The following is a 25,960-nucleotide window of genomic DNA, read 5'->3' on the forward strand; positions in this document are numbered from 1 at the left end:
CCATTAAAGTTGAGACTTGAGACAGAAGTAGGCTTCTTAAAGTATCTTTCCCAGTAACCTTTCACAAAGACAGGATTAATTATTGTATGAAGTTTCTTACTCTACAACGTTGATACAGTTACTCTATGATAATTATATTTTCTACATCATAGTTTATCATGTTTTGTAACTTTTAGCTTTTTTTCCTCGTTCGTATCTTTTTTGTTTTTGCATTATGAAGGTTTCACCTGTTTAGCCCATATTTAAGCTGAGGACCCAACCAGAGTTCAATGTATCCTCTTTCTAGATGTATCGTTTCTTCGGTACATCTAGGTTAGGTAAAGTATGTCACATCATTGAAAAATTTTAGCATCTCATTCACGAAAAAAATTAAAAATTTCACCTGTGCGCGATCGAGAAGCATTCGCTGATAATTTGTCAACTTAGTCAATTAAATTTAAAAAAAATTAGTTATTGTTGTCACCTAAAGCTTTTTCCACCAGAATTTATGTTGTTTTAAAGCGTTATTTAATTTATTATAAATTATATCAGCCGAATAACTGGAAATAAGTCTTTGTGATACATTTATTTCTAAAAATACATTTTAAGTATTAAACGGGTTATGTTGCTCCTTTTTCTTCTTCATCTTCACTTTTCTGTGACAATTCATTTTGAACATCATCAATTTCATCATCTACTTCCGAGTTTTGACTTATCTTTTTGAATTTGTTAACATCTAAAATATATTACAAAGCTCAGAACATTACAGGATAAATGCTATGATTTAAATGGTAAATAATTTATGGGTAACAAAATACTAGTCGACCTTAGACCGCACATGCACTACTATCCTTCCCAGCAGAAGAAAAGAAAATGGCAAAACATTTATTAGGACTAACGGCAACCAATGGGGATTTTCAATTCTTAAAAACTGGAAATCAATTTTTTCAAAAATCCATTCAACTTCTTTTTGCATTTTAATTATCAAAGTCTTGCAGATGGTACACTTATAATCTAATGAATGAGAAAAAGGACAAAAAATAAATTATTTAAATGAATATCAGTTGATTTTTGAAAGTTTATTATTAACAGGCAGGCGTACCAATTGAGTCTCAATGTCAGAAAGTTATTAATTAGTTTTTTACTTTGTTTTATGTACTAATCCATAATTCAATCATCCACTTTCTTTGTTCCGATTGAACAAAAATACTTACCATACTTAGAAATATCTCCACCCAGCAATCTTAGTAAATGAACAGTACTATGCCTGTCCATGTAACACCTTAATGATGTAGTTCCTCTCCATCCGCTTATATGTATTACCAAAGGATTTTCACTCGAATTTGATTCATCTTTGTAAATAAGGACACAACTACCTGGACCTAAAACAAGTAAAACAAAAGTATTCAATCATCCATTTTTAGAAGAAGAAATTGATACAAAAAAACTTATTTTTCTGATTTTTTGAGTTATTTTTAATAGAAGACAATTTTTAAAAAAAATTAAAAAATGCTTCCTCAATTGTAACAATAATTTTTTTTATGAATGAAGCTCCCTAAACCATTTAAACTTCTTGATCCTATTATTTGTATCCAATTAAAGTGATTTGCAAATTTATAACATTTTATTTTAATTAGGGTGGCAACATCAGAGTAGAAATAACGTTTGTTTCCATTTTTCCATTCTATCTTATTTTAGTCATAACTCTTATTTTATGTATTACAAAATCTTATGAAGTCTTCATTTGAATAGTTTTCCACACTTTATTTTAATTAGGGTGGCAATATCAAGGGTGTAAATAACGTTCATTTCCACTTTTCCATGAAATTCCTTATTTTAACTATTACAAAGTCTTATGAACTAAAGTTCTTTAAAGGAATTCAATACGTTTTTTTTCTTGAAATGAATCGTTTTTCACTTATTCAATTTTTCAAAATCTTCGGTTAACTAAATAAGTTCCACCTTTAATAAATCATAACACTTTTTTATTGATACAAAAATAAATGGAGCCCTCATCTAAAACTTGAAAAGATGTGCTTAGAAATATAGATATAACTTAATCAAGTGACTAAGTTAGAATTTGTGGAACCATTGGTGATAATCTTACTGAAAACACTGTTGCCACTACATCAAAACTCACAATTACACTGTCTGGCGCGCGTTTCGATAACCAAATTATCGACTTCCTAGACTGAAGGTAAACTAAAACCTAATAACTTGACTTACCTGTTTTATACTCCCACCAATAAAACTTCTCCCGCGAAAATTAATTCCAGCGGAAAAACCTCCTTATAAAAATTTGAGGCTTATATGAGACTAATCAATTGAGGATTATTGACAAAATTCCAATACACACTTCAAGTGTCAATCAAACCTGCCTGAATATATTTGACTTCTTGAAATTATTAAATTCTCCCCACTATGTATTCATGTCTATACAGAGCTATGGTGTCTTGATATATGTCACTGCATTGTTATTTTCATTATTCAAGTAGCTACTTAAATTTCTGCAACTTGCTTGGGAGTGTAGTACGTTAGAGACACCATCTCTATTCAGTAATAGAAGCCCTAGATGGTGTAGCATCTCTTTGGTGAAGAATAAATCTCGAACTTTCATAGATATTCAATAGACTAGCCCTTCAGGTTTGATTGAACTTAGGGCCAACAATTCATATCTCTTTGACTTCTAGATTCAAGTTAGGGCCAACAACTAAATTATAAAATGCATTACATTATGAAATCTCAACATTTGCCCCAGAAAAAAAAGTACTGTGAAACCGGTTACGAAACAGGAACGTATGATGTGATTTTAGATCTAAGAATGATGCTTTAAGGGTAAGTTACTTACTCAAATTTTCGACTTGTTTTTGTATTTGTTCCGATAAGTCTACTATAGGTGGAGATCGTTGAGGATTATCATTCATTAACAACGTAATTAAATCATCTTTTGGTATATAAACTTTCCTACTGTCTCCTATATAGGGATAAATACTTTCCAAACCATCATTTGCTATCCTATAACAAAGCGTAAATTCAATGGGATAATCTCAAAAGAAAACATTAAAATTAAAATTTTTTTATTATATAATATATGCGCACATTCAAAGCTTCACATTATTTCTGTTTTCAAATTAAAATGAGAATAAAAAATTTTTTTGATAACATCAATTTAAATAATTGAGCTTTAATATCAATTTGTGTCTGCTGACACATCTCACCTCCGCTCAAAAAGTGTCATAAGTCAAAAAACAAACTACTAAGTAGTAAGGCTTACTACTTAGTAGTTTGTTTGTTAAAGCGTTTGAAATTAATTCAAACTTCATTTTTCACTTTTTGGATGATAACTCAAAAGCTCACAAAGAAGGAAAAAATAAATCGTAAATCAAATAATAAATACATACCTAAAAGCACATTTCATATTTTTATTATCACATCTAACAAAGGCTTTAATTCCAGTATTAATAAATTTGACGTTTCCTTGGTTAGATACAACTAAATTTCGAACAGCATCAGACGTTAAATAGATATTCTTCTTTTTTCCTACATGACATCTTGTTAAAAGGCACCTTGAATCAAAATTATCTGAAAAAGTTTCAGTTACAACATTTCTACTGACAACAAATAACAATGACCTCCGTTGATAGCCTAATGGGCTGAATTGCTAGTCCCATACCGACTTTAATAATGATAATTAGTAACAAACCTGATATCTGATAGAAATTTTTAATATCATTCCAAACTTGTTCGTCGTCAGAGAAAAAAACGAACGGATCTTCTTTGTAGACGTCTTTCTTGCGTTTCTTTCTGGAATTATGTGGAAAATTCATTTCATTTGCACGCTTTTTAGATTCTTGGATATCATCAGCTTTTTCTTTCACTTCGCACATTTTTTCTTCCGAAGTAAGGGGTTTCAGTTTTTTTAAAACAGCTACAAAGAATGCACCAGTGTTCTGATGATGGGGTAGGATTCGAATGCTAAAAGAGATCAAAATATTTTGAATAGGATTAATTCCAGAGCTCCCAAAACTTTCATAAATTATACTTTGGACGATAAAATTTTATCTGTGCAAAAAGTGAATCCATACATTGAATTTTTCAATTTGATCAGAATCAATTGCAGACATATTTAAAGAATGTATTGATTTTATTGCCAGTTATTTTTTATTTTTGGAAGAAAATGTGGTATACGAGTTTGTTCCTCTGATTCGCCATAATTGGAGTTACTAGTGAACAATTCTACAAGTATTTTGATGAGTATTTATTTTATGATATAAATTTCAATATACTTTAACTGAATATTTACCATCTATTCAATTTGTATTTGTCTCTATCTTCGGGTTTTGGAGGAAACATTTGTGGTCTAATAGTAGTTCTCCATTTTTCATCAACTTCCTCAAACGTCTTATAAAATTCCAAATTTCTACTTGATACTAACCATTCTTCCATACCTATAATTAAGTATATTTTAATGAAAAATTGAAATAATGAAAATTTGCCAGGTACACACATCAAACTATTTATTATCCAGAACTAATGTTAAAGTAGTACTGCAGGATTAAGGACCGAATGGTGGTTTTGGAGGGTAAACATTCCACACTACTGGGCAATAAACGGTTGTTCGGTTTTTTTTTTAGAAAACTTTTTTCCCCTCGCGCATAAACAGGTCAATATTTCATCAAATATAAAAAAAATTATACGAATTTCAAACCAGTTTATTTGTAGTTTTTTCTTTGTTGAATTTAATCTAATAAAAAGTATTTTTTGGTGTATTTTCTTGATTTTGGGTCTCTTTTGAGAGAAAACATTTTTTGACCTGTGTTTTTAATTAATTTTCTATCAAAAGAGACCTAAAATTGAGAATATTAATAAGAAAGTTGAAAAAATAAAAAGTTTTGGTGAAGACCTTATTGAAATTTAAAAAAAAAATAAGATACAAACACTGAAAACAATAATAGCTAAATAGTTTTAAATAAAATATGAAGTAATTGAAGAATTTTGTGATATTCTTCAAAAATCAGTTTTAAACAGATGATTTTACCATGGAAATTCGGTAATTCGTGTCCAAGATCTACAGACACTTTAAAAAACACACGTGGTGTTCGTAATGGTGGCAATGAGTCTTTATGAACCGTTACACAGATAGGCATCCTGATCCAAGAAGTCTTATATTATTCTTTAGTCCAATTTCTAAGTTGAGTAAAGGAACTAATACTACTGAAGGTAAAATGTGTCAAAGATAGTGTAAGTATATGTAAGTTAGCTACTATTAAAAAAAGGAGTTTTATAGATTAAGTTAAATTGAGGTGTCTAGAATCAAAAACCGTCAAGTCCATATTTTATCGAAGTTGAGTTTGATATTGTTTCTTATAGATTTTTCCATCCACAGGGTGTTTGGATTGAGATAGATTTGAAAAAGGACACTATTCTTGAGCTAGAAGAGTATGAAGAAGTTCTGGGGAAACATGGAACTGTTCATCATGTTGGATCACTGTTCTGGTTAAAGACTGGAAATATGAATCTGAAAACGAACAAAAAACTGAAATTGTGGCACTTCAAGTTCAATCAATCAAAAAGGATTATGCTAAAAAAGAACAAGAAAAATAACATTCTGGTCCAGGTTAGTCTTTTATAAAAGGAAACTTGTCAAGCAAAATCTGTCCAAAACCAAAGTTCAATATATCTCACATAAACCCAAAAGCCATCAACAGGGGGTTAGCCTTAAAGCTGCAAAAATAAAGGATATTGCGAAACTGCTAACAAAGCACTTTGCACAAAGGTGGAGAAACCACCAGATGCTAAAATTTTATCGAGATTTGACAAACCAAGAAGCCGTCTTGGTCTCAAAAATTTTGTTTACTTTTTACAAAACATCAAATTTTATTTTATGATAGTTTGCAATATTTTTTGTAATAATTAAAGCCAAGATTTTTTTTACTAAGCCTATACGTAATTAATGTGTAAAAATTACAATTAGTATAGCCTTTACAACTCAACCCTTTTGCAGCCTAAGCTGATTTTTGTTTCAAATCCCGCCAAATCCCAATCTTAGTATCAAAGACTAACAAGTCCAAATATTGATTGTTAATTTTTCTAAATATATAGAAATTTATTTTGGGGATCTCCATCATACATTTTCTCTATTATAAAGTAGAAATTATTGATTTTTTGATGAAAAAATTTATAATTTCTTATGTTTGGTCTGTTTGTGACAGTTTTTTACACTTTTCGAAAATATCTTAAGATGGACTTGGCAGATTTTGATTCTGTGCGCCTCAATTATTTTTCAAATTAATGTGATAGAAACAGCGTTTATCAGTATAGTTGATAACACCAACGAAGAGATGACATTATAGTAATAATTATATGAGTATCTTAATAATGTTGGGACATGGTTTAACCATTAATCATTGGATAAAAATAATTTGATTGAATCCAACTGACTTTTAGTTACATCATTTAGATGTAGTCAATAACACTGAAAAATAAAAAAAAACAATCCAAATTAGTAGTTGTTAAAACAAACATAACTCAAAGCATTTGATTAATAATATTATAAAATGATTGTAGAGTAATTAATTAAAAATTATTTACCTAGCGAGTACTTGAGGCCTGGTAAGACAGTAGATACGTCAACAAGCTCTAAAACGTTTTCGTACATCGACAAAATCCTGTGAATTACAGATTCATTTTCAATTGGATTAATAGAACAAGTGGAATATACCAATTTTCCACCGACAGCTAATAAATCGATGCCTCTTTTTAGTATTCTTGTTTGTACTCTAAAACAAATCAAATTGGATAAATTGATACAACTTTTACTTAAATGTGCACTGAAAAGTAAAAAAACGAAATTAAAAATTGAGTCCTAGTTAAGTGAGTAATTACAAAAATTATATGAAATTTTTGGGTGTAATAATAGATCAAGGACACTGTAACACGTGTAGAATAATCACCAAAACTCCAAGGTCAGGTTCAATACGAGTATCAGAGGAAAAAATTGTAAGAAGTTGTTAAAGAATCGAAAAAATAAAAATTGTACAAAAAAAACAAAAAGATTTTTGGACTCTATTGAGCCCCTCGCCTCCACAGAACATACCATAAGAAGAAATGCAAACATGTGGAGCAAAAACCCTGCTAAATATCGCCTACAAAATATTGGCAAATCTAGTAAACAGAAGATTGAAAGAACATGCAGAGAAAAAACTAGTGCTTTAGACCAGGAAGATCAACTATCGATGCAATCCACACTCTAGGCCAAATAATAGAAGACAGTGGAATATAAAATAGAGAAAATAACGGACGAACTAGAAAGACAAGCAATTCCAAAAAAAATAAGACAATTAATAGAAATATTATTAAATAAGAGTGACATTAAAGTGAGATTGAATTAATTTGGATAATAATTATAAGACAATTTCCAATATATCTGTGGTTTTGGTGACACAGTCAATCAAACACAATTGTGTTTCTCTGTAAGAAAAGAGATTTATTGTTATTAACATGTAAACTGAAAATTACATGAAACAAAAGTATGCACCTATTTAGTACTAAACAAATATTTCATACCTGTAAGAAAAGAAACGACATTTAATTATTAATTATTAACAATGTCTGTTCCAAAATCACAAATTAAAATAAACTTAAAAATGAAATTGTTTTCCAGCACACAATCACACAACACGACATTCGAGGTTATGCCCTGCTTCCCATCGATGACAGTGACAGATCATCTGTCACAAACGGACTTTATGTGACGTACGGCAAAATAACACACAAAAGAAAATTATATTTTTCTTTACATAATTATAAAAAATGCTTATACGATATATATAACATACCCATGTAAGTTTAGACCATTTGCTGCTGTCCATTTCATCCATATATCAGGATTTTTTCTCAACGTACCATCTCCGGAACATGGCACATCGCATAAGATTCTATCAAATTGCACCTGTTGAAATAATCATAATTTCAGTCAAAAATATTCTATAATAAAACACATATGATAAATCTAGTGTTTGTAAAAAAAAATCAAAGGAGATTACACATAATGTTTAGAAAAAAATGTATTTAATTAATAAATAATTTAATTAGTGCAGTTCACAGACTTCTTCTTCATTTTCTGTAGCTACTGTGTACTTTTTCAATTTAAGTGTCTTTCTAGCCCTTTCCCTCATCCATTCTGAATTATCTAACTAACTGTTGTACTAATATAGTTTAAAAGCACTATATTTACTTTTATATCCAACAAGAAGTAAGAGGAAATAAGAGAAATCTATGTATTTAAAGTAAAACAAAATTCTAACCTGTTCTGTGGATCCATCTGCTGCAGTGGTTAGTAAATTTGGTAAAATGGCACTGTCATGATTGATAATAGCAACACACGGTGAATTTAACCTTTTTGCTTGATGAACTAACATATAACAACGTTTATTATCAATATCATTGGCAATTACATAGCCGGATGGTATTGGATCTTCATTTGCATGCAACAGTTCTAATAGTTGTGCTGTTTTTGACCCTGGAGCAGCACACATATCTAGCACCTGAAACATAATCGTTTTAAGAGCCTATAATCTCTACACAATCAATAACCCTAAAATCTCCACAATTAATAGGAATTCCTCCTAAGAAATTTTATTATTTATGAAATAAATATTGAAATATATTTATTTAAATAACATTAAAAATTATAGAATTTTCTATCAATTTTGCATCATAAAATATCGAAAACTTCATATATATTGACATATTGATATTAAGCATTAACCACAATCATATTTTGTAAAATTTCAATTGAAATTATGTAACACAACTTAATTATAAAAAACCCTAAAAATAAACCCCCCCAACACCTCTAAAAACATCCCATCGCACATTTCCCCTCTCAATTTGGGGGAAAACTTCTAAGTTGGGAGCCCTGGCACTGAGGTTTCAGGGGAAAGGACACAGTCGCAGAGGGAGGAGATTAGCACACCCCAATTACCCTGATTTCGAGTTGGACAACTGGAGGCGGAGTAGGGATATTTTTGTGAAATAATATTATTTTATTATGCATTATCAATTTGTTGTGCGGCGCGATGGTAACTCTCGATAGCGTCATTACTAATTTGATGTTTATTTGGTTTTGTAGAACAAATAATATTTACAGTAATAGGTACAAGACAAAATACTAGTATTCATAAAAAATTGTACTGAATTGTAATTGTATGAAATGTAATATAAAATATTGAATATTCACCTTATGATGAGGTTGAACATCTAAAACCAGTGGAGGGATCATACTGACTGTTTCTTGTCTTGATATGGTCCCATTTTCTGTTTCGCTAATCAAAAAGTTGTGAAGTTTATAATAAGCTTCACACCTTCTTATATCTTTTCTTGTAAGTTCCATTTGCCAAGCAAGGTTATTAGGATACCTAAAATATATTCACTTAATATATTTGATGCATCATTTAGTTATAATATGTACCATGGAATTGGAAAGATGGAAGGTTTATCTGTTCCATCAGCTTGGTTTACACACTCTTTGATTAGCTGATCTTGAACAATTTCTAACAATTTATTCGCTACTCCTTTAGATCCTGTTATTCTAAAGGTAGCCGGTAGATCAGTTTTCATATAAGATATGAATTCATCAAATTCTTCTTTTTTGCATACCCCAAGAGTCTGAAAAGTTTGATAATAAATTGCCTAAGAAACTTTGTTACTTTACATGCATCTTTAATAATATATCACAGTTTCATTAGTTTATGACAACCCTATTATTAATATGACACTGTCCCCTAATTTTCCCAGGACTGGCCTCTTACAGCTCTGACCACTGCAAATGAAAGCAAGCCAAGTATGACTCAACAACAGAGGATCTTATGGAGCGTTTACCCCTCTTGTCTATTCAGTAGATGGAGCGCTTCCCACAGAATTTAAAGAGAACACTGCACTCAATGTAAATGTGGAAAAAGCCGTATTCGCAGGTGCTGGGATGGGTCAGCATACATATTTGAATGACAATAATGAAGGAGGCTCCTCTACATATTTGAGGAGCCCAGAAAAGGATGCGAGCACTTGGGCTAGGAGAAGGTTCTGCTCTTCCATGGCTAGATGATTAAGCAACCACCACTTCCAACTACTCTTCCTTCCCCCTCTCAAATTATTGAGTTTTCAAGTATATATTTATATCTTTATCGGAAATAAAAATTGTATATTTGTAGATTAAAAAATAGATGATACTTTGTCAAAAAAATATTAATCCATTAATAAAATATTCATTTTCTGATGAGTATAGAGTTGTAAATGTAAACCAAAGACAGGGTTTTTACCCTGTTTTTCAGAGATATTTCAGTGGAAAGATTCTGAGAGTCACAACTAAATACCAGGGACAGAGTTATCGTACCTTCATCAAATTTGTGGATAATGCCCCGTTGCAAGGAACATATATAGACATTTTTAATAATAAAACAGGGTTTTAAAAATTATTAATAGAAATTACATTATTTACTTAACGAACAGTTAGTTTTTATGGGTAATTCAATAAACTATTATCAGTTTAGTGATAAAACTAATAATAATACCTTCTTTATGAAATATTATTTCTACTCATGATATCCTTGTATAATAATAAAATAAAAAAAAGCTTATTTACTTTATAATATTGGCAAAATTTTTCATTTTCTCTGATAATGTCATTATAAAGTGGTCTAGTAATAGTATTCTCTTGATTACTTGGTTCATTCTGGTCCTAAAAATTAAAATTAACAAACAACATTTAATGTACAAAAGCCATTTGAATGAGACTGATTTTTCAAATACCTTCTTTATGTGATTAAAATGGTGGTTTTTCCTAAATTTATTGTGTTTACGTCCCATTTTTAAAAAATGAATTACATGTGGTTTAATATTTGTAAAATAACTACATAACCTATTTTTCTTCGTCATCAAACTGTAGCTGCACCACAGATTCAAACACGCGTTGTGTTAACATGCTCTCTTAGAATATAGCGAAAGTTTAATACTTTCTACTTTATCTATGGTTTTATGTAGATGCATAGTTTCAAATAAATTGACTAATTTGGAAACAATTCATGGATGGTTTGTAGAGAGTTTAATATCTACAAATAATCCAAATATAATTTAAATGAGATTTATCGTGTTTACTTCCCATTTTTAGAAAACTAGGCTGCATAACCTATTTTTCTTCGTTATTAAACTGTGTCTGTTCCGTCCCACTCTAAGGTTCCACCATATACATTACATATGTGTGTTCCAGAATTTTTCGAGTAAAATTACTGTGGTAATGCTATGCTATTGTTAATTAAATATTTGTTCAAAAATAGTGTTTCTGTAGTCTCGCCGCAGAGCATACCCTGACATGTTCTGTGGCACTGACGCTGCTTAGAGCGTCAAATGAGGTCACGTGATGTAATTTCGACGGGAGCACCATCTTCAATTAATGTAGCATCAAATATAAGAGTGTCGAGTTTCAAAACGCTAAAAAAAAATTTTAAAATATAGTACCACTATTAACAATCTGATCGATGAAATACTAAAATATTTATCTCGTAATTTATTGTACTTTTACGATCCCAACTGATAATATTGGTTGATGTTTTTTGCTGTAAGATGACGCTCCATTCAATTGTTTCACATGACCTCATGAAATTGCACGTTAATTTGCAAACAAGGCATGACCTCATTTAACTTAGAACGAAATCATGTCATTCTCATTATTTTGTTTTTGTTTATGGGCGGTGAATTACGACAATAGTTTACTTTGCTACGGTATTTTTACATCGCTGATTGAATGCTCTCAAAGTATATTGCATGAGTTTAATACTTCCTAATTTATCTATGGTTCCATGAAGTTTCAAACTGATTTGGAAACCCCCCATGAATAGTTTGGAGACAGTTTAATGTTGAGAAATAATCCAAATATGCATTTAGATGAAACATAGATGGTCTCACAAATCTCGCGAATAAGGAGATCAAGAAATATTTATTCCTCCATGTTTTGCGTGCGACGAAATTATTCTCAATGATCTCATTGGTCATGAGAAATTGGAGGTTAAGCTATAATTGTTCATTATTTTATTTTGAAAGTGTCACATCTTTTCAAAATTTTCATGTATTAAAATATTGTTTTTCTTTGGTTTATTTATTCCTTAAGTACTTATCGGATAAAAATGTCTGAAGAAGAAAAGGAGCAGGAGTCCGATCCAACTGAAAATAGTATTTCAAGTCCATCAAGTCAATCAAATCCATCAAAACCATCCACTTCTTCGTCTGTAAAAAGAGGAAGTACATGTACGGGCCCAGAAAATTGTCCTGCAAAATTGGGTGTGAAAATCAAGGGCGAAAAAACTGTGATTTGTCGAAAGAAATGCGACACATGGATAGAGTGTATTACGAACTGTTTTACTACTAATCCCTACTTTTGGGATATTTTGAAAAGTACTATAATGTTTTTAATCGCTCTAAAAATGGCAAGGGAGTGCATGATGCTGAAGATACCAATGAAACAATACACACCTTTCAATAGGTGTATTTTGTAAAATTGATAATATAATTAGATCGAATATTTGTGTTAACTACTTTTAACAACCATTTTTTACTTAAAAGAAAGTGAATAAAACATATTTTGAAAACCACGTATTCTAATGCTCATATTTCGAAATTTACATTTAGACCCTGACCAATGATGATGATGTCACGTATCGGCGCAATCCTAATGACTAATCCCGACATATATTCACCACCGAGTTGACGTAATACTTCAGCGCCATATTTAAAAAAACTGTGCCTATTTGAGTGTTTATATTCCCAAAATTATTATAATTATCTAAAGGAATATTTATTCCTCAAAGTTATATATGTGTAAAAGAAAAAATTGGACTGGAATCTCTCTTATAATTATTACCCGGCGAAATAATCACCATATACGAAATTATATGAAGAGTTTACTTCAATTTTAGTTAATCTACATATATTTTTTTTGTTACAAAGCTTATGAATTTTCATATATGATTGTTTTTAGTATGAAACGTAATTCTTCATAAATATTTGCATCTATTCCTTGACATTATATCATTATGAGAAGGAGGTTGTCATTGGATCGCTACTTAATCTATTTTATCTGTCATTTGTCAAACTTATGACTACTAAAAATTGGCAACATTGTATTATGAATATATCCTCTCATCAATGACGTGTTTGAATATTGCCAATCATAACCGATTCAACACCCGGTCGTTTTGTTAAATCTCGACAAATCGAATCAGTTTGTTCATAATATTTATTCCATTATTTTAGTGAATGTTTCATACCATTTCCATATTATTTTGTACAATGCTTTATTAAGTATTAAAATTTGATTATACTGCTCAGATTATAAGCGTCGTTGCCAATTCATATATAGATTCATAATTTGACAATTATTGTGAAACGTTGTCAAATTGGTTTAGAATTGTTCTCTCGAGAATAAAATGTGACAATCGTTTACAACAAAGATTCCTGATTTAGCAACGGAACTTGTTTATTTTATCCGAGCCCTTTGCAGCCACCAAAAGAATCTGATTATCCAAAATGTGAACGAAATTATTTGTTCGTATTTTAGGGAAAATTACATTCTTAACATTGGCAACTAGCATTTTCTGAAATGTGTGATTCATTTTTTTTGAATTTGACAATTCTGACCGAATTTTTTGATTTGTGCTGTTTTTTCATTGGCATTTTATGAGATTATATATAAAATATCATAAGTTATAATAATGCGAGAAGGTTGTCAGGTTGTCCGTCACATATTTTATTGATATATTGTCTTATTCTGCTGGGTATTCTAATTAACAAAGCGATCTCTCGAATAATACCCAAATTTGTGATTTAATTTAAAGTTCGTTCTAAGAACCATCAGAAATAGTCCATGATCGTTCTGATTATACGTATATCAAATTTGGGGGTTCTAACAAGCAAAGGATTGAATAACCAATATTCCAATGAACATTTAAACCGATTCGGAATCATTCTTGAACCACTAAAACAGGTTGTGGATTTTTATTGAATTCGGAGTTCGCACTTGCGAAGTATAACTGTTCGTCCTCTATAATTTAACATAAAATTTGTAATTTTTGTTATTAATTATCTCATCATTGATCTCTTTTGGGTCCATTATTTGTGCTTTGTCTATCAAAAATCGACAAATGGTCGAATTCAGAAGACGAAACCGTTGTGCAACTCGTTCTGGAGCGGACGCCATGTTTCGGAGTGCTTTTAATTTGTGCTAGGTAACGGTAGCAGAGGGAACAAAAACTGAGACAGAACAAGATCAGAAAGTTTGTTAAATCAACTGTGTTCTGTAACGAAACGTTAAGTTATCGCCTTCTCAGAAAAAGAAAATGATTGAATTCGGTTAAGAGTGAGTGAATGCTGGACACACATCGTAATTCTTTAAAAAAAATAGACCATCAAATAATGAACATTCGTTAAGTTTAAAAAATAAATTCGTTTGAAAATATCAACCAAAATGTAAAAAATGCACTTGTCAAAAAGTACACTACCGCTAGGTGGCAGTAGCTCTAAGCACTACGTCCGCTGAATGCGACCAATGATAAATCAATCAGAAATACGTTCTACTAGAAAATCCGAGTTGGTTTATGAATTTTTAAAACCTAAATTAATCAAGATTGGATCAGGAATTGTTGTAGGAACGAACCTATAATGTCATATGAGATCGAAATATATTGAACGCCATCTATTAAAAGTAAACCGAGGTAGCGATGGGAGAAATAATAGTTTTGTATCACGTCAGTGCGTCAATTTTGAATACAAAATTTTCTTTCCATTTTTTTTAAATTAACCCCTGTACTATAGAGATCAAAGCATAACAAATATTTTAATCAATAATGTCGTTTTGGAATTTCATCTAAAATATCGAACAATATTTTTTTAACTTATAGATTCGTCATTATCATATGAAAGGAATGAAATTCATTAGACTGGAAATGTATTTATTTAACGTTTTTTATATCTACGTGGAAATATGTGTTTGTTTTCATTTATCAAAAACTATTTCTTTCTATTTTGAGTAATTTTAATTTGCTTTCAACTATTTAAAATGCAGTATATTACAAATTCAAATAATTAGAAGTCACCATGTCCCTGCAGAGACTAATTTCCCATCGTAATTTTAATTAATTGCTTAACAGATTTCTTGGATTCTAAATCTAATTAAATGGAAATATGTTTTTTGCATAAATATATTTTTGTTATTACGGCACTTTTATGGCATTTTGTAAAAATTATTATCTGACGTTAATTAATTATGTACGTACGAATATAAATTCCAAACTAAACATGTCAAGTTACATAGGAACCAATAACTTTTTTTCTGTCAAACATGTCATTTCACATAAATTTTTGTATTTTAAATTCTATGTCTAGATAAACTAAATGGGTTGTGGGCTAATTTTAAAAGGGGTATGTGATTTGAAAACTTGTGTGCATACGTACAATTCTAAAATTGAGGGTGAAAAAAAAACCTCCGCATTAATAAAGAAATGGCAACTCCTCTGAGTCCACGAAATTCTGAAGTAAATGCTCTTGAACAAAGGGGTTATCTAATTGGGAAGAAGATTGGTCAAGGTTCGTATGCTACCGTACATCTAGCTGATTATGTTGACAGTACTGGACCGAAGAAAATGCGTCTGGCGTGTAAAATATTTGACAAGGAGAAAGCACCGAAGGACTTTTTAGATAAATTCTTTCCTCGTGAGCTTGAGATACTTACTAAAATCGAAAACCAACATATTATTCAAGTACATAGCATATTACAGAGAGGACCGAGAGTGTTTATTTTCATGCGGTGAGCTTCTTTATTTTTAATTTAAGATAAAATTATAATTATTGGGTTAGATTTCAAATTATAACCGTTTATAACCATGCCGATCTCAATATTTTTAATCGATGTTTTTGAATACATCGATCATTGATATTAGGTTTCATTAAATAGTAATATTTTGGCTTTTTATTAAAAACATTTTGACATTACTAATTATGATTACTAATTACTTCAAGAAAACATAACTTATAGTGAAAATTTTTGTTTCCAATCGTTGAAATTCTTCTATAATTTCCGAGAAAGGTGCAGGGAAAATTACAATTATCCATAGAACTTTCTCAAACAATATTCGCATGCTTTCCTCAAATTATCTCGATTTTCTGCTATTTTTTTTTTTAAATTTTAGAAGATTTTTTAATTTCTCATTTGTTTTTTGCTCTACAACTTCAAATGACCCAAAGACTACTTTAAAAAAGTTTGGTTTGGTAAGCAGCATTGTAAGAAGGTGACGTTTCATCTTTTGAGATATAAGAAAAATCTTCGTAGAAAAATGAGTTTATTTATTTTCAAAGTAATCATCACCTACATAAATGCACTTTAACAACCATAACTTAAAAACTTGAAGCCAGTAATCTGTTCGAATGGTCTCAAAACATTGATAAACTGTTTCATCCATTCGAAACATTGTCTACGTGATAAAAAATAACAAAAAATCACGCATATCTAAATCAGGCGAGTAGGAAGGATGTTCAATGATTGTTACATTATTGTCACGTGAAAATTCGGCTACTTCCTTATGAGCGATGTATTATCGTGATGCAACATAATATTTTGTTGTGTACCAATGTACCTGTACTACGAAACAAAACTGGCACCTAAGAAGTAACATATTTTGTCACATGAAGATCATGGAAAATTGAATCGACTGTTACGAATCCAAAACCAAGAGTTGCCTCAATCGTTTGGTAGATGATTCATCTTGGATAATCTCTGACAGTTACTGAAGTATATCACTTGCCTCATCACCAAGCATTATATATGTCTTCTTTCAAATTTGTTATACCAGCGAAACAAAGTTGCGCGTGAAGGTTTATCATCGCCAAATGCGTATTGCAACCAGCTGTTGTTCACTTCACCGACCTTGAAATCTATCTATGGCTATCAAAGATAACTACTTTAGTTCGTCTAGGTTTTTGGTATATCAAAACATACAGAATACTTCGTAGGCAATTTTATCAGTATAAGTTTTAATTGGTATAGTGTTTACCAAGAAAAAATGCGTTTATTTAACTATGTTAATTTATTCAATAAATATCAAATAACAAAATAATTGATGGGAACTTTGAGGCTTTTAATAGCTAATAAATCAAAATTAACTTTATGATTTGTTATTCGTAAAGAAAGCAAGTCAGTAAGTGAAATCACTTAAATTTCCGTATTCTGGTAGGAAATTGTGAAAATACAATCCAACTCCAATTATTGCTGGGTGAAATAAATCTGATAACAAATCACACAATTCCAGTTGAAGGTCAGATCTGCTTGTAAGTCAAAACATCAGAATTTCGTTCTTCTGATAGCAAATTGTTGAAGTTCAATCCAGTTTCCATTATTCCTTGGTAAAATAGATCTGATTGCGAATCACACAATTCCAGTTGAAGATCTGCTCTGCTTGTAAGTCAAAGCATCAGAATTTCGTTCTTCTGATAGCAAATTGTGGAAGTTCAATCCAGTTTCCATTATTCCTTGGTAAAATAGATCTGATTGCGAATCACACAATTCCAGTTGAAGATCTGCTCTGCTTGTAAGTCAAAGCATCAGAATTTCGTTCTTCTGATAGCAAATTGTGGAAGTTCAATCCAGTTTCCATTATTCCTTGGTAAAATAGATCTGATTGCGAATCACACAATTCCAGTTGAAGATCTGCTCTGCTTGTAAGTCAAAGCATCAGAATTTCGTTCTTCTGTTAGCAAATTGTGGAAGCTCAATCCAGTTTCAATTATTCTTGAGTAAAAATGAACTAACTGTAAATCACACAACTATTCTGGGCTTGCATAACTTGTGGATAAGAATTCATTAACCATATAGTGATGAATTGGCCTCCAAACAAACTTCGTTTACATTTGAATTCCTAAAGGTCACTTGTGGATAAATTGTTTTAATGCTGTAGTTGTGTCAATCAGAATATCTTTCGAAATAGACTTCCTTGTAGGGTAATCATTATAAAAAATAACGAAAATAGATATTTTGAGGCTACGTTACTGAATGTTTTCCGCTTATTAAATATATAAAAAATAATTTTGGTACCGTTTAATTACTTAAACCTTTTAATATTACGAACTGATTCAACATCAGTCTTTTTGCTTAGAACTTTCCTAGTTATATTAATGTGATGTATAACGCTTGTGACTGACATATTTTTTTTTGGTTTTTACCTTATATATAAATAAGCATCGTATTAAATTTTATATTTTGATATTCGAGAGGTGTGGAAGGTTGTTAATTTATAATTTAAATTCTATGTGATTTTTTATAATTATATACAATAAACAGTACGATTACATACTTTTCCACGCTGTACCATGAATATAGTTAATTTTAAATATCATGTTGATGTTCCGGATTCAATTTGTTCGTTAATTGTTTATAATATTTGTTTATTTTCTGCATGATAATTATATTCGTCATGTCTTCGAGTATTTTTTCTTGAGGCAATTTTTGCTTTTAAAAAGATCTGTATTTGAATTCAGGATATGATAGTTGTAACTACATTAGCTACACTAATAATTATCGATCTTTATATATTTCATATTTGCTATAAATTTTATCTTTAGCCATGAAATTTTATATTAAATACGGTGAGGTACTGTATATTCTATTTCTGTCATTACGTTATTAAAAAACCGTACTACAAGATTGTTATTTTTGCCTCTCTTCATGTAGTGTCCCTTTTTTTATTATTACACTGTTCCAAGTCGCTTTAGTGCTTTCTCTTTTGTTGTTTTTGTCTAATTTTGCTTCCCATACTTTCTTTACAAGTCTTGAATCTTCCATTCTTTGTAAATGATCACATCAGCTTTACTGTCCGTGAGTAAAATGATTTCGAGATCTCGTAATAGATCATTTCTTAACCTATAAGTTGTTCGATGATAATTACGTGATCTTCTACCTTTGCCGAATTCATTTTGGGTGTATTTTCTACTTTTGGTCTAAGGCTTTTTCGTAAACTTTCATCGATGTAGGCAGTGAAGTTATTTCTCTGTAGTTGTTACATTGCTTGCCATCTAGTGACTTAAAAATGGGTGTCAACAATACTACTTCACTTTCCATTGGTACTTTTGCCGTTTTTCAAGTTATGTTGCACATTTTTCTGAATAGGTTTATGCATTTCTATCATAGCTGTTAACATTTCACATGTTATTTTATTACATCTTGCAAATTTTCCATTTTTTAAGCGTTTGATCGCTTATATGTTTTCTTCCTTCGTTATCTTCGTCATCTACTGTTTTTAACAGTATTTGCTTCTTCTATTTTTTCATTACTTTTGCCCTTGGTTGAAATTCTACCATTTTCATCTTTTATCTTGTACCTCTACTGGTTGTAGAGTAGTTGAAATATCGTAGATATACATAAAAATATTAATAAACTGATCTATATTTTTTCAGTTTAATACAAATAACAATAGAATATAAATTTCAAAAATATATTACTTATTATAGGTTTTCCAAATTCAGTTGAACAGCAAGTATTTCAGCCCTTTTGACTAGGATTAGTAGCTAGAATAGCACAACTTATTTTTAATAATACGTTGGTATTTTGTCACCTTCATGAGACCTTTCAAGGGGAAAAAGTCGACTGTTTTTACTGCGTATCAACATACTAGTAACTAGTATATTAGAATTGAAATTTGCATTTGGCAACTTAGCTACTATACATCGGGTTTAATTTGGGATTGAGGATGTTTTCAAGATTAATGAAAGGTGGCCTAATTGCGGTGTCATAACACGAGTTAAAGTTAATGAAATAGAAACAAAAAACAAATCGTTGGCTGCAAGGTGCTAATCCAAACCAGAGACGTACGCAAAAGTGCGAATATAGAATTTAATTTAATTTAATCAAAAATTGTTTATCATAAATTTCGTGAGGGTTTCTTTTTCAAAGCTAGAGATAAAAAATTATACTTAACAATTATTCGACTGTATACGAGGCCTGGCTATTAAATAACGAGACTGGTTAAGAAAAAGGGTTTTATTATAAAAATTATTCTACATTCGAATACTCCCCTTCGATATACTCCCCTCCCTTCGTCACACACCTTTCCATACGTTTTTACCATTGATCGAAGCAGTGCTGGAGTCTTCTTTGGTGAGTACCTTTAGGAGCTCTGCCGTTTTTTGCTTTACCACTTCCATTGACTCAAATCGGGTCCCTTTCAAAGCAGATCTTTTTTAACCTTTCAAGGAAATCTGAGCAGACCCGTTGACGCAAAAGTTTTTGATCAGGAGTTAGATTTTTTGGCACTAACTTTGCACAGACTTTTGTCATGTGTAATTCCTCGTGTAAAATTTTTCTAACCGTTTTTATATCGGCGTTTACATCCGGCTGTTCATTCGATGATCTGCACGTACAATTTGATTGATTTTGGTTTCTGTTTTCGGAGTTGAAACAGTCCCAGAGCTACCTGGACGCTGGTGATCTTCAGTGGTCTCTCGGCCCCCCACTAAAGCAATTACACCACTCAAAAACACGCGCAAGAGATGGAGAATTATCCTCATAGGCTCTTGTAACTCAGTCGGAGTTTTATCCAGTTTTCCACACATGGTTTTCGGCACGAGAAAAAAACACGTTAGTTTCAAACCACTACTGCACAAATACTATAATAGTGATGGAAAAGTGTTTTGGGACATGCATAGACAAGATATTTAGATACCCAAGACACTACTCGTGTTTTACTCCACCCGTCTAGGGCGCCCTCTAGGCCAGACCTTGTAAATATAAATTTAAATAATTTATGAATTCACAAGAGAATATTGACGAGAAATGTCAGTTCTTACTCTTGCCAAATGAATAAAATTGACAATTCGTTGAAATAATATTATTAAATCGTCAATCCACAAGCTTGGAAAATTATAATAACGAGCCTTCCTATAACGACAGTCGAAAGACTATCAACCAAAAAAGGGAAGATTTTTGGACCGGAGGAACTATATTCATTTCTTCTAACATCAAAAACGAATTTTTAAATTATTTCATGAAAATTGAGAAATATAGACAATTAGATCTAGATATTTCACCCTGGCAGCTGAATTTTACGAAATTTGCAGAATATGATACTACTATGTTGATAATTTCGTTACGTTTCTACAACTGGAAGATCATCGATCATCGGAACAATTTGTATGATCGGGGGTGGTAATATCACAGCTCTGTTGGGATGAAAATCATCTGCAGTTGCCAAAGGTTATTTCGACGACAACATAAATTGCAAGTTATAACGCCTGAGATAACGTATTATTCCTGATGGCTATAGTATTCTAATCGCGAGTAATGGCTACGCTCCTGGTGCGAAAATCATCCTCATGAATAATAGTCATACTTATTCGCATATATTATCTCACTGTTATTCAATATTACATAAAATATTTCCGGTATCTAGAATTATCTATCTTCAATAACCCCTGCACTATTATAATGAACTTATATTTAGAACAGGGTTTTTTGTGTATTATCATGTATTTTTTTTGTCTGTCACACAAGTGAATGCGTGTTATACATTTTTTTAAAGTTATTTAATATATGTTGTTAACGTTTAAACGTCTTTGCTAATTAAACTCACTACACCTCACCCGATTTCCCCTCTTATCCAAACTGTGCTTTGGACATACAGAACACTGTTTGATTTAAAAAAGGAAAGGTAGACTCAGAAAAGTACACAGAGCCTCGTCCAGGATTACCAGTCCTTCACATCCACGCACTTCTAAGTTCTGACGAACCACAGCGTTTTAGTGGAGTGTTCAGTGACTTTTTAACGATCCGCTCGGACCGTAGTGATGGTTCATATTTGGCACTGTTGACAGCAGCTCTGTCTTTCAAGATTGGATTGGCGATTTATCAGTTATTATATTGGTCATCGCAGCGAGCAGTCACTGAAAGTTTTTTTAGATTAGTTGTGGTCCCATAATCGATTTGTAAGGGTATCTCAAGTAAAGGCTCCTTCAAGACTTTAAAAGAAGGTTGACAATGCTTTTCCAATATGTAGAAGAAGAGGGATCACCCTGTATATTTTGTTTTTAGAAATCCTTAAGAAATACTGATTATTTTTCATGTAATTTATCAAAATCGTCGTCTGACAACTCTTGAACCAAAGTTACTTTGTATGGATGGAATTTATTTTCATGTAAAATTTTCATTACGCGGATGTTTGAGAAATATCAAGTTCCATGGATTGTCTAGTACTTAAGTGAGGACGTCTTCTAGCAAGACACAAACATCTGAAGATTTGTTTTCAGTTGATGCAGTTTTTCTGCGCCCTGATTTGGATAAATCTTTTACTGAGCCAGTTTCGTTAAACTAATTTACTGACACTTGATCTTGTTATGAGATTTCGGTTAGGATATAAATTATTGAAGATATTACACGTTTCTTGTTGACTTCTATCCCCAAACTTCAACAATAATAATTTATTGAAAGGTTAAATTTGTTATTGTAGCGATCATATCCATCTAAATGTATTATTTTAACTTTGGCGGAGATAAAGCAAATGTAGTTTTAATTTTGAAATTATGGCATTTAGGTATAGGGAATATTAGATGAAAAAAATAATAAGTATTTCTTGAGGATTTCGATCAGCGAAAAATATATGAGTGATCCATTTGAAATAACAAAGTTCAATATTTTACCAACGTAATACCGGCCGTATCACAAGATTTTTGTACAGAAAAGTTTATAAAAATCGTATAAACCGTTTTCGAGATAATTGAGGCGTTCCATACATAAAACTCACTCTGTATATTTAAATACCTTTAGATTCATATTCATAATAAGGGAATTTTGACAATTTCTTAAGGAATGATCCATGTATAAATTGGTATTTGCCTTTTTATATTCACAGAATAATATACCATTGTACCCTCTTGAAAATAACCTTGTAAACATTTTTGATATTGAGTTTTTCCAGTTAGGCAACTGTATTTATTTCTACCATTTCTCTCTTGACATTGTATGTAGCTTCGATACAATCGAAAAAATTTATTTCACAAATCTAATTCTACAAAATATGTTTCAATGTAATCAATTTCAATTTTGTTCAAGGTATGCTGATAATGGTGACCTGTTAGACTTCATCAAGAAAAACGGCGTGGTACCTGAGCAACAAGCTAAAATTTGGTTTAGACAAATGGCCAGCGGTCTTCATTACCTTCACGGAAAAAATATCGCACACAGAGACTTGAAATGCGAAAATATACTTTTATCTAGAAGGTTTAATGTGAAATTAGCTGATTTTGGTTTTGCGAGATACTGTGTAGATTCCGATAATAGACGAATACTTAGTCAGACTTATTGCGGTTCGGCAGCTTATGCAGCACCCGAAGTAGTCAATGGAACGCCCTACAATCCAAAATTATCCGATGTCTGGTCATTGGGAATCATATTATTTATTATGCTCAATGCGTCCATGCCTTTCGACGATTCAAATTTGAGAAAATTATTGAAGGATCAAATGACCAAAAATTGGGTTTTTCGATCAAGAGTGAGAGACACGTTATCGAAAATAGCCAAATCTTTAGTTCGTCATCTTCTAGAACCGGATTTGACACAAAGGTTAACTTTGGAGAGAGTGATACAGCATGAATGGTTACGAATGCGCAGAGAAAGGCCTTCACTTATCGGTCGATTAGCTCAATCTGCCCAACATGATTCGATCGAAAACCAATCGGCACACGTTAGTGATTATGAGAAAGAAACACTTGCCGGAGACTTCCAAAATCCCGAAAACAAAAAAAGTGAGATGATGATTGCTGTAAACGATGTATAATCCATCTATTATCAAACATTCATGTGTTTGGCATATAGTTTTTGATAATTTAAAAACAGCTATTCCCTAATATGGAATTTTTATTGGTAATTAGTATTTAAAATAAATTTTTGGATGTGATTTGCATTTAGTAACCATCCAGTTGGTAAGGTATATTTAAAATAATGAAATTCTTTTTTTTTATAATTATCCAACGTTGGCAATCGTTTTGGAAATTATAAGGAAAAGGTTGTACAACGTTTTAACGTGGCTAAGACGCAATTTTACCACCTATGGTAAAATTGGAGATTAAACTAAAGTTTAAGCTTGGGATCAACCTCTAGTTCTAGTTACGATTAAACAAGGTCACAGTTAAATAGATATTTTTCTGAGAGTTGTCATTCGCGTGGAAATATAACCCAATTTTTCCAAGATGAAAAAATAATCACGTATATTTCTTTTATTTTTTATAAGACATAGAGTGCGATAAGGGAAAAAAGCTACACAAATTTTGAACACATTCATGTGGTCAAAAAAAAATTAACCCAGAATAATAGGTCACAGTGGGACCTATTTTAACGTATGGATGTGAGTGCTGGCAACTACCTGATAGAGAGTAGAAAAATATAGACTTAAACTGAAGTTTATTAGTAAACGCCATCTATAAAACGTGAAATAATCTGATTTTCCTTTTTTTTTTCATTTTATAAAATATAAAGGCCACCTATAGGGTTATAAGACACGATTTATGTTCAAAACACAATATGATCTAAACTATACAACAAGCACCGGGAATTTGATTATGTGTTAAAAGCGATTTTCTTTTGTCATCATGTCTAAAAACACACGAGTCGTATAGGATGCTAACCATCGATTAAAAAAAGAAGAACCAAAAAGCCGATTTTATCAAATTTAATGCCTTTATTTAAAAACGACACTAACTTTATTAAAAGCACTTTATTAATGGTGTCTTGTGCGCATGCGTACTTGCCAGATATATTACAAATAAAGTTTATTTTACTAAAATTACAGTTCTTATAACTTCCTGATGACTCTTTGCCGATACCTTCTATTTACAAGCTTTGAACTATGACGTTAGGAGATTTTGTTTGTTCTCATAGAGAATCAATTTTAACCAACGATAAAGCATTTTAGGTTTTAAATCCATTACAAACCATAGATGACAATAGAATATAAATAATAACCTTCTTCTTTTTCTTCAACGTATTGTAGGCCTTAGGCCTGTAGTTTCCAACTTGTCATCCTTGAGATATTGATGTCCTCCTTGAGATATTGATGTCCATGAATCCACCCATCTTTTTGGAGGTCTTCCTAAAGGTCGTCGTGTCCCTGGTTTACCGTCTGGTGCGATCTTTGCTAATCTTTCTCGTCAACCTCTCCACGTGTTCGTTCCAAGTTCTTCTACGTTTACGTCCCCATCTGACTATGTCTTCCACCTCACATTCGTATCTTATGTCTCTTTCTGTCTCTTATTGTGTATCCGCATATGTTTCTGAGTATTTTTTTCTGAGTTTCCGAGTTTTTAGTTCTTTTGTTGTCCGCTCTTGTTTCTGTAGCATATGTCAATATGGGTCTAACACAGGTTTTGTATATTCTAACTTTTGCCCTTTTGTTCATACTGGTATTATTCCAGATAATGTCCCGGAGTGCGCCTGATATTCGGCTGGCTTTGTTTGCTTGTTCTTTTACTTAATTTGTTCTGTTCTGGTCTGCGCTGATTTGTGTGTCTAGGTAGTCAAATGACATTACCTGTTCTATGGTTTTATTTTCTAGCGCGAGTTTGCTCCTCATTGGTTCGTTGCGGTGGATACTTGCATGTTAAAGGTTTTAGCTTTTACGTAGAATGAGTATAGGAGCTGCTGTAAGTCTTCTTCGCTCTCTGCCTCAATTACAGCGTCATCGGCATAAGATTATTTTTATTGCGCCCGTTGTAAGTGAATATCCTCTTGCTATATTATCGACATTTTTTATTATTATATTATATATATTATAAATAAAAATAATTTTTGTGCTTGACAATTAATCAAATATGTTTCAGCGCTGCTTCGGACTTTTTCAATAGAGACAATTTTTTTGAATATATGATTACGGATCCTAATCCAGAACGAGATTTAGATCAG

The 25,960-nt window shown here is 31.4% G+C and overlaps 2 protein-coding genes across 2 annotated transcripts; one reads left to right on the plus strand and one right to left on the minus strand.

Moving 5' to 3' along the window:
- Positions 1-453: 453 nt before the first annotated feature.
- On the minus strand, positions 454-10,975 carry LOC130450528 (tRNA (cytosine(34)-C(5))-methyltransferase). The gene is made up of 13 exons (XM_056788988.1): positions 10,789-10,975; positions 10,622-10,717; positions 9,452-9,648; positions 9,221-9,398; positions 8,286-8,525; positions 7,818-7,930; positions 6,571-6,758; positions 4,283-4,427; positions 3,683-3,954; positions 3,381-3,561; positions 2,828-2,994; positions 1,194-1,361; positions 454-715 (listed from the first exon to the last, which is right to left on the minus strand). Exons 1-13 carry the CDS (start codon positions 10,912-10,914, stop codon positions 600-602), a joined length of 2,187 nt encoding a protein of 728 aa, XP_056644966.1. The 5' UTR covers positions 10,915-10,975; the 3' UTR covers positions 454-599.
- Positions 10,976-15,527: 4,552 nt separating this feature from the next.
- LOC130450434 (testis-specific serine/threonine-protein kinase 1-like) lies at positions 15,528-23,840 on the plus strand. Its single transcript, XM_056788808.1, has 2 exons — positions 15,528-15,832; positions 23,117-23,840. The coding sequence occupies exons 1-2, from the start codon at positions 15,528-15,530 to the stop codon at positions 23,838-23,840; spliced, it is 1,029 nt and encodes a 342-aa protein (XP_056644786.1).
- Positions 23,841-25,960: the final 2,120 nt, after the last annotated feature.

The sequence above is a fragment of the Diorhabda sublineata genome, chromosome 11 (genome assembly GCF_026230105.1).
Source record: "Diorhabda sublineata isolate icDioSubl1.1 chromosome 11, icDioSubl1.1, whole genome shotgun sequence".
NCBI classification, from domain to species: domain Eukaryota; kingdom Metazoa; phylum Arthropoda; class Insecta; order Coleoptera; family Chrysomelidae; genus Diorhabda; species Diorhabda sublineata.

Excerpts from the sequence above, each read along its gene's own strand:
- LOC130450528 (XM_056788988.1), bottom strand. The coding sequence starts at position 10,914 with ATGACGAAGAAAAATAGGTTATGTAGTTATTTTACAAATATTAAACCA. Across the intron at positions 4,428-6,570 it reads AGGCCTCAAGTACTCGCTAG|GTATGGAAGAATGGTTAGTA; the intron begins GTAAATAATTTT and ends ACTTAATTATAG. Across the intron at positions 716-1,193 it reads TGGAGATATTTCTAAGTATG|ATGTTAACAAATTCAAAAAG; the intron begins GTAAGTATTTTT and ends AATATATTTTAG.
- LOC130450434 (XM_056788808.1), top strand. The coding sequence starts at position 15,528 with ATGGCAACTCCTCTGAGTCCACGAAATTCTGAAGTAAATGCTCTTGAA. Across the intron at positions 15,833-23,116 it reads AGAGTGTTTATTTTCATGCG|GTATGCTGATAATGGTGACC; the intron begins GTGAGCTTCTTT and ends ATTTTGTTCAAG.